The sequence below is a fragment of the Plecotus auritus genome (genome assembly GCF_963455305.1).
Source record: "Plecotus auritus genome assembly, chromosome: 5".
NCBI lineage: Eukaryota > Metazoa > Chordata > Mammalia > Chiroptera > Vespertilionidae > Plecotus > Plecotus auritus.
Window position 1 is genome coordinate 10,460,265 of NC_137776.1, and position 9,284 is coordinate 10,469,548.

The 9,284-nt window shown below is 48.1% G+C and overlaps 1 protein-coding gene and 1 pseudogene across 2 annotated transcripts in view; both read left to right on the forward strand.

Moving 5' to 3' along the window:
• The window catches only part of CASP10 (caspase 10), a gene marked incomplete at its 3' end in the record, with an annotated part of 33,484 nt that extends 27,785 nt beyond the window's left edge, over positions 1-5,699 (forward strand). Inside the window, exons 7-8 of the mRNA XM_080671127.1 lie at positions 443-935; positions 5,537-5,699. Coding sequence (XP_080527253.1) covers positions 443-935; positions 5,537-5,699 — 656 coding nt within the window. The remainder of the gene's footprint in view (positions 1-442; positions 936-5,536) is intronic.
• On the forward strand, positions 1,180-3,397 carry LOC308249506 (ran-specific GTPase-activating protein-like; annotated as a pseudogene). The gene is made up of 2 exons: positions 1,180-1,269; positions 2,790-3,397. The product of its transcript is annotated as a ran-specific GTPase-activating protein-like (transcript).
• Positions 5,700-9,284: the final 3,585 nt, after the last annotated feature.

The window sequence follows — 9,284 nt, forward strand, 5'->3', positions numbered from 1 at the left end:
ACAAACTTTTAGACCATAGAACCTGGAGTGCCAGCAACCTGCTTACAGAGTGAAAAGGGCCCCTGACCACAGATGATTCCGTGGTGTAGGGGCGAGCATGCTGGGTCAGGATGAGAAAACCTGTGTCTGAGCTCTGGCTCCACCACTAACTGCGATGTGTGGCCATGGGAGAGTCACAGAGCCTCAGCTCCCTCACCGTGAAGGAGCATGGACTCTGGCCCCTGCTCCCTCGCAGGGCCATTGTGATAGCACTGTGGGTGCTATAAACAGCAGGTTAATTATAACATTTTATTGTTATGAAAGTAAAACATACGCCAAAGTTTCAGGATATTTGCTGTGCAATTTGTATAACTATTAGCATTGTTTGACCCCTTTCTTTTATTTCATTTCACTCCATTTTATTTCATCATCTCCCCTCCCCCCCCCCTTTTTTTTTTAACAGAGTGCCTCAGGCATGTGTTTCAGTGGCTTGGATTCAAAGTAGATATATGGGTCGATGTAACTAAAAAATGCCTGGAGGAAGTTCTGCAAAAATATAAGAGTCATCCAGACCATGCCGACAGAGACTGCTTTGTGTTCTGTGTTCTGACACACGGGCAATTTGGAGCTGTCTACTCTTCAGATGAGGCCCTCATTCCCATTCGGGAGATCATGTCTCACTTCACAGCCCAGCAGTGCCCTGGTCTGGCTAACAAACCCAAACTCTTTTTCATCCAGGCCTGTCAAGGAGAAGAGATACAATCTTCTGTATCCATTCAAGTAGATGCTATAAATCCCGAGTTAATACAGCCTCCCCTTCGGGACAGTGTTCCTGTTGAAGCAGATTTCCTTCTTGGCCTGGCCACTGTCCCTGGCTACGTATCTTTTCGTCACAAGACAGAAGGGAGCTGGTATATTCAATCTCTGTATAACTATTTGAAGGACTTGGTCCCAAGGTAAGAGTTTCACATTGTTCTATCCACCTACCTATTTATCCATCCATCTGTTCACCTACCTGTCCATCCATCCATCCATCCATCCATCCATCCATTCATCCATCCAACATACCTGTATTGAGCACCAACATATAACTGGAAAGGAAGATACGGAATAAAAAAAAAGATACAGTCCTGGCCTGCAAGCTGCTCACAATCTAGAGGGACTGACAAGTAGATGGGGAAGAGCGTCCCCCTGCGGTAGATGTATACTGTAAAGCACAGGTGTTATGGGCACACAGGTGTTATGGTACCTCCCCCAGATTTGGAGGACCAGGGGAAACTTCTCACTGGGGTAAAAGGCATGCTGAGCAGAGGGAGCAGCATATAGAAAAGCATGGGCCTCTCACTTGTTCCTTCCTTCATTAATTTATCAGTCACGCATGTTTAGTGAGTGCCTATGTGCTGCCTTTGGGCCATGTGCTCGGTCTCCTGCCTTTGCTCTGACAACTTTCCTTCTGTCTCTGCCACAGACTCCTTACCCGGTTTCCTGGAACTGGGCCTTCCCCAAGGTTCTGCCCTGGGACCCTTCTCCGCTGTCTCTCTAGGGCAGTGGTTCTCAACCTTCCTAATGCCGCAGCCCTTTAATACAGCTCCTCATGTTGTGGTGACCCCCAACCATAACATTATTTTCATTGCTACTTCATAACTGTAATTTTGCTACTGTTAATGAATCGTAATGTAAATATCTGTGTTTTCCGATGGTCTTAGGCGACCCTGCTAGCGGTTCTCAACCTGTGGGTCGTGACACAGATATTTACATTACGATTCATTAACAGTAGCAAAATTACAGTTATGAAGTAGCAATGAAAATAATGTTATGGTTGGGGGTCACCACAACACGAGGAACTGTATTAAAGGGTCGCGGCATCAGAAAGGTTGAGAACCACTGATCTAGAGCCTCTCCAGGTAGTTTTCGCGATCCCTGGAGGCCACTGGCATCTCCATTGGAAACGTCTCCCAAATGGCCATCTCTGAGTTCTGCCGTCTCTGAAGTTTAGCTTCATCCAATTTTATGTCCTCAGCGCCTGGCACAGTATCTGACATATTGTTGAGCTTGGTAACTATTTGCTGCACCAATGAATGAGTGACCAAGTCAACCTCATTCTGAAGGTCATTCTTACACATTTTCACAGGCTGCCAGACCCCCTACCTTTGCGTCGCCCTTGACCTCACATCCCGTATGAACATCCTGAATTCATCTGCGCAGCCCGCTGCAGGAGCTGCTACTCCCCAGCCCCCCATCTCTAGAGATGGCCACAGTGTTCTCCTGGGAATTTAAGATAGGGAATCCGGATTGGAGCCTTGAGTGACCTAAGCTTTTCTCTCTTTTTTACCAACCTCTCCATCCCCACCAGAGCCATCAGAGACCAAACTGCTATGGCTTCAGAGCCGAGGCAATATTTTATCAAGGGATACTATGTGCCTGCTAGACTGGGGACTGGGCTAGGGGTTAGGGAGATGGCTGTAAACAAGAGACAAACAGCCCTGACCGGTTTGGCTCAGTGGATAGAGCGTCAGCCTGCGGACTGAAGGGTCCCAGGTTCGATTCCGGTCAAGGGCATGTACCTTGGTTGCGGGCACATCCCCAGTAGGAGGTGTGCAGGAGGCAGCTGATCGATGTTTCTCTCTCATCGATGTTTCTAACTCTCTATCCCTCTCCCTTCCTCTCTGTAAAAAATCAATAAAATACATTTTAAAAAAAGAGAGAGAGAGAGACAAACATCTCTTCTCGAGGGTTCCGGTCGCTGGGCGGAGGGAGGAGCGGGCGGGCCAGCGCCAGACGCGGAGTGAAGGAGCTGCAGGAGCCGCCAGGGGCCGGGCGCCAGGACGGACATCCATGAGGACCAGGATTCCTCCGCAGAGGATGCAGACGAATCCAACCACGATCCCCAGTGCGAGCCTGTGGTTTCTCTTCCTGAGCGAGAAAGGAAAGGCCTGGAAGAAGATGAAGAGGAACTTTTCAAAGCAAAGCTGTTTCGATTCGCTTCAGAGAACGACCTCCCGGCCTGGAAGGAAGGAGGCACCGGCCACGTCAAGCTCCCGAAGCAGAAGGAACAGGCACCGAGCGCCTCCTCACGAGCAGGGACAGGGCCTTGGAGATGCGCGCCCACCACTGTCTCCGCCCGCGATGGAGCTGCGCCCAGCGATGCGGGCGGGGACCGCGCCACCTTTGCGCCTTCGCTGACGCGCGCCCCGCGCCCGAGCTGCGGGCCGCCCGCTTCCTCGATGCGGAACATGCACAGAAATCCAAGACAAAGCTTGGAGAATGCAGGAGAGAGAGCGAAGAGAGAGGGAAGAGAGGAGGAGTGGGCCAAAACGACCAGGCCGAGGAAGTGGCTGAAAAGCTAGAAGCTCTGTGGGTGGAGGAGACGCAGGAGAAAGTCCTCTGCCCTTGTTTTCTGTTCCTTTTTCCTTTTTAAAAAATGTGCCCTGCCCCTTCTTTTCGGTTTGTTTTTATTCCGTTTTGTTCTTACAAGGGACTTTATATGAAGAACTGAATTCCAGCATTCAGGTGTTTTGGTGTTTTTGAAGTGTTTGCCCTGTTGAAGATGACCAGAAAACCATCCCCCAGCCATGAAAATGTACTGTGCTAACGTTCTTTTCCAACGTGGAAACACTTATAGTCAGCAACCATAGTGAATACACAACTCATTCGAAACCTTAAAAAAAAAAAATCTCTTCTCCATGTAGCTTACAGTCCAATAAGAGGCAGACATATAATACAACTGTAAGTTAAATGAGTATTTAAATGAATAAGATAATTTCAGGAAGTGATGCCTGCTACAAAGAAAGCAAAACAGGATCATGATGTGGGGGTGGGGTGGGGGCAAGGACCTGCTTGAGAAGGCGTTTTGGGAGAGGTGATGGTGCCAGTCGCTGAATGATGGGGAGTCAGCCACACGAAGATTTCAGGAGAGAGAGAGAGAGAACAGCTTGTGTGATCAGGATGGAAGGACTTAGACTCAGGCAGGGCTTCCATTCCCATCTGAAAAATAACAACGATGCCCTAGCTGGTTTGACTCCGTGGATAGAGCATCAGCCTGCAGACTGAAGGGTCCCCGGTTCAATTCCTGTCAAGGGCACGTACCTTGGTTGCAGGCTCCTCCCTGGCCGGGGCCCTGGTCAGGGTGCATGCAGGAGCCAACCCATCGACGTGTTTCTCTCACGTCAATATTTCTCTCTGTCTTTCCCTCTCTCTTCCACTCTCTCTAAAAATCAATGGGAAAATATCCTCGGGTAAGGTTTAAAAAAAATAATAATGAAAATTAACGATGATGACGAGAAGTAGCAGTAATACTAATGATAACCAACAATGATGGTCAGTGGAATATTGTAGCCGGTGTTCTAAGTGCTTTACATAAATTACCTTACTTCATTCCCATGGCAGTCCCTAAAATGAGTACTATTATGGTCTTCATTTTAGAGCTGAGAAAACGGAAGCTTAGGAAAGTAAGTAACCTGCCCAAGGCCACATGATCTTAGGGACAGAGTGACGGAGCTATGATTCAAACGTGAGTCTGTCTGAAGAGCCTATCCGTTGCTTCCGATGATATGCGTTGCCCGCCCCTGGAACATTCCTGCTAGTAAATGCTGTACATCCTGCAAGCTCAGGCTCAAATGTTCTCTCCTCTGTGGACCCTTCTCTTCTCCCAGCCTGGAGTTCTGTCTTTCTCCTTCAAACTTTCAACGGAACTTTGACCTTTTCAGATGGCACTGATCACATTCTGCCTTGTATTATGAATTTTGTGTGTATGCTATCCTTGGTACATGTTTTATGTCTGCATTTTAAGTGTTTCAGATCAAGAATTGTATCACATTTATCTTTGTATCCCTCTCCAAACCAAGAATAGAGAGGACATTATTAATAGTAGGCTCTCTTTCTCCACCTCTATCACCTGCCTATCTATTCTTTCCATCTTTCTATTATCTACCTATCTATCTATCTACCTATCTATCAGCTTGAAGGAAGAACATGGAAAAATAATTATATGCAAAATTCTTTTGTGGACTAAGTACATTAAAATGCAAGCTGTAATTATTATAATGTTCTTAAACACTGAATGTAGAATTGAAAATTTTATATAATTTAGAATTTCTTTTTCTATTTCAGAGGTATTTCTTTTCTTTTTTTGTTTTGTTAATCCTCGCTCGAGGACACTTTTCCATTAATTTTTAGGGAGAGTGGAAGAGAGAGGGAAAGACAGAGAGAAACATCGATGTGAGAGCAACACATCGATTGGTTGTCTCTTGCACGAGCCCTGACCAGGGCCTGGGCCGGGGAGGAGCCCTCGGCAACCAACGTCCGTGCCCTTGACTGGAATCGAACCCTGGACGCTTTGGTCCACAGGCTGACACTCTATCCACGGAGCCAAACCAGCTAGGGCCAGAAGTATTTCTTTAGAGTTGGCAGGATTCCAGTTAGAATCTGGATCCGTTGGGCTAGGAAGGAGCCACATCATTTATGGTCTTATTACTTTTTTTTTTATGGTCTTATTTCTAAGACCTGGTACATGATTTCTGGCTCCTGATTGAAAATATATTTTCTTCTCTGCCTGCAGACATGAAGATATCTTATCCATCCTCACTGCTGTCAATAATGATGTGAGCCGACGAGGTGGAACAAAGAAACAGATGCCTCAGCCTGTTTTCACACTACGTAAAAAAGTCATATTCCCCGTGCCACTGCAACAACTTCCAGAGATGGTTTCCACTGACTCCTAGACTTGGAAGGAACCTTCTCTTCCAACTTCCCACCAGCATAGGAATCAGTGACAGATGGTGAGCTGGCCTTCATGAGTCATTCTAGCAAAAGGAATGTTCTACTTTCTGACACAGTAAATTCTGTGTTTTTTCCCCTTTTTAACAAATCTAAATGCTACAAAACTTTTTTCTTTGTAATGATGGATGCCTTGGATTAGAATCTTGACTTCTGCTCTGCACCCTGAGAAAAAAGCAATTGGCTTTGGTTTGTGTAGCTGTGAAGGGAAAGGTGGGACGAGGAACAGTTTAAGGTTCCCTTTCGCTCTAGGAACCAATGTTCTTAGATTTCCCCTCTACCTGTCCACTCCTCATTATAAGGGACCACTCCTGTGTCCCCCTCCCCATGGCCCTGTTTTGGACATTGGCCAATGATGAGATCACAAGGTCATGGTTTCCAAACCTCCCTCTGCTCTTCCCTTCCCAAAGCTTTCCTTCCGCACCCCTACTGAGGGGAGCCTTTGGTTTACAGCCACGCCCGCCTCCTGCTTCCCTGTTCGGGAAGGTGCTGCTGCAGGAACGGGGCTGGCTCTAGGAAATGACAGCTGAGTGTAAAGGAGACAGGAACTTTACAACCTGATGCTACTTCCCTGTCGGTCAGAACCTTGCAGAGGCTGGTGACAGAACACTCAACGCAGACCGAGGAAAGCAAAGGATTTATTGCCTCTGCCACTTGCAAACATGATTGCATGGTGCTGACTTCCGGCGAGGCCTGAGTCGGGACTCTGCAGTACAGCCTGTGTCTCCTGGCCGGGCCCTCAGGCTTGGCCTCTGCACTAACACACGCTCGCTCGGCTCCTCCAGCCAAAGGAAGCCGGGGGGTGGGGGGGGGTGGGGGGGGGGGGCTTGGGGGACCCACGCTGTTCACAGGGATTGTTGCCCCTCCTTGGCCAGAGCGGTGTCTGGCTACGCCGGTGGATAGATGGCTCTGCATGGAAGCCTTGGCGCTTTTAAAATTAAGGTTTTGAACATTTGTATGTATGTGAACTCTGTTTTCAATTTCGAGAGGAATTTCTCTTTTTAATTCTTGGAAAGAGGAGATGGAAAGTGCTGCGGTTAAGACCTTCATTTATAGACGAGGAAGCTGCGGCCCAACGAGGCAGGGCAATGTGCTGCAGCTGTCCAGCCGGTTACTGTTTACGTGATTGTTTCCCGTGTAAGTGAACTGAGCAGCCATGGGACACAGCGGGGCTTTACGGACGGCCGCTTGGCTATGCAGATGCTCATGAAAGACGTCGGGGGATGAAGAACATGCTCAGTGCTGTCTGATTTTAGAATTACTTCTGTGAAAGTCAAGTTCCTGTATGGTGAACTCTCTAGGAGAAATGGTCATGAGAACCTTCTTAATGTAACTAGTAATCACGTGGATTTGAATGTAGCTTGGCAATGGCATCCACGTGTCAGGATGGTCTTCTAAAACTGTGGTTCATACAAGTCAAAGGAACAGCCGGTGGTTACAGTCTTTGTTCAGTTGCAGATGCACAGCTGCTGGCCACTTACCAGTTCTCCTCTGCGAGGGAAGCATGGTGTGTGCAGAGCAGAGCAGAGAATCGGGGGTAGAAGCTTTGGGCTTGTGACGCCCTGTGACGCCCTTGCTCTAAGACACTAACCCAAGCTAGTTTTCTGAGCCTTATCTATAAATTAGAGAAAATATTATCTGTTGGAGGATTAAGGAATATATATATACACACATACAGGGTGGGGTAAAAGTAGGTTGACAGTTGTAAACCTTTTGCCCCATCCTGTATATATTCTTAGATTTAATGGCTATCTATTTAGCTATCTATTTAATTATATAGATAGCGAAATAGAGACACCTATATGCATATATATGTTTATATCACCTTTTTGGTGATATAATATATATATATATATATACATATATATATCCTATCTAATAAAAGAGTAATATGCAAATTAACCATCACTCCGTGACACCAAACAGCCACGCCCACCGACCACGCCCACTAGCCAATCAGGAGCAAATATGCAAATAAATCCAACCAAGATGGCTACGGCCACAGAGAGCAGGAGGGAGGCTTTGGTTTCCCCAGCAATGGAGGAAGCCAAGCTTTCCGCCTGCCCTTGCTGGCCTATGCCTCCACTCAAGGGTACAAAGTTTCAATGATAGAAGATACATAAATCCAAACAGAAATGGTGGCAGCCACGAGCTGGAAAGAGCAGGAAGCTAGGGTTGCCCACAGCGATGGAGGAAGCCAAGCTTTCCGCACACCCTGGCTGGCCCAGGCCTCTGCTTAAGGCTACAAAGTTTCAATTATAGAAGATACATAAATCCCAACAGAAATGGCTGCCACCACGGAGCAAGCAGAAGGCTTGGCTCTGCTCCAGGCTACAAAGTTTCAATTGTAGAAGATAAATAAACCCCAGATACCAGGGCCTCCGCTTGGGTCACCAGGGGGCGTGGCCAGCCTGCAAATCACCAAATCCCCCTCGCCCAGGCCGCCCCATGCCCCAAGGGAACCCTCACCCTGATCCGGGACACCCTTTAGGGCAAACCAGCTGGCCCACACCCGTGCACCAGGCCTCTATCCTATCTAATAAATGAGTAATATGCAGATTGACCATCACTCCAACACACAAGATGATTGCCCCCATGTGGTCAAAGATGGCCGCCCCCATGTGGACACAAGATGGCCAGCAAGGGAGGGCAGTTGGGAGGGATCAGGCCTTCAAGGGAGGGCAGTTGGGGGGGACCAGGCCTGCAGGGGAAGGCAGTTAGGGGAAAACAGGCTGTCAGGGGAGTAGTTAGGCATCAATCAGGCTGGCAGGGGAGTGGTTAGGGGGTGATCAGGTTGGCAGGCAGAAGCGGTTAGGGGCAATCAGGAAGGCAGGCAGGCAAGCAGTTGGGAGCCAGCAGTCCTGGATTGTGAGAGGGATGTCCGACTGCCCGTTTAAGCCCGATCCCACCAGTGGGATCAGGCTTAAGAGTTAATTCACTTATAATTCCTCTTTGGTATACACTTTGTCACCAGTGGGATTGGGCTTAAACGGGCAATCGGACATCCCTCGAGGGGTCCCAGATTGGAGAGGGTGCAGGCTGGGCTGAAGGACACCATCCCCCCCCCCCCCGCACGAATTTTGTGCACCGGGCCTCTAGTATATATATAAAATGTAATTGTGCTGCTGTGCATATAAGGCCTTTAGATGGCAGAGTCTTTTGGTAGTAATGCAAATGAAAATAGCAGAATCTGAGTTCCTTTGCATCTAATTCCAGCTACTTGTAGCTGCAAATCAACAGTAGCAATACCTACTGCCATCCTCTGCGTGAAAAGCTGGCTCTTCCCTCACTGCTCACCATGTCCCCGCAGCAACAAGGCCAGCTCCTGGCTCTGAGTCCAGATAGACAAAACACTGCTTATGAAGTCTCCCTCACTGGAAACATTTGGGGTTTACCTTGTGGGACTACTTCAGGGACTTACCTTGGAGATGGGCAGGTATGATATCAAGAGGATTCCCCCTTAGTAATGCATTATCTCCCGGCCAATGCTCAGGTTATTTCAACATATACGCAACTGGTGCATTGTGGGT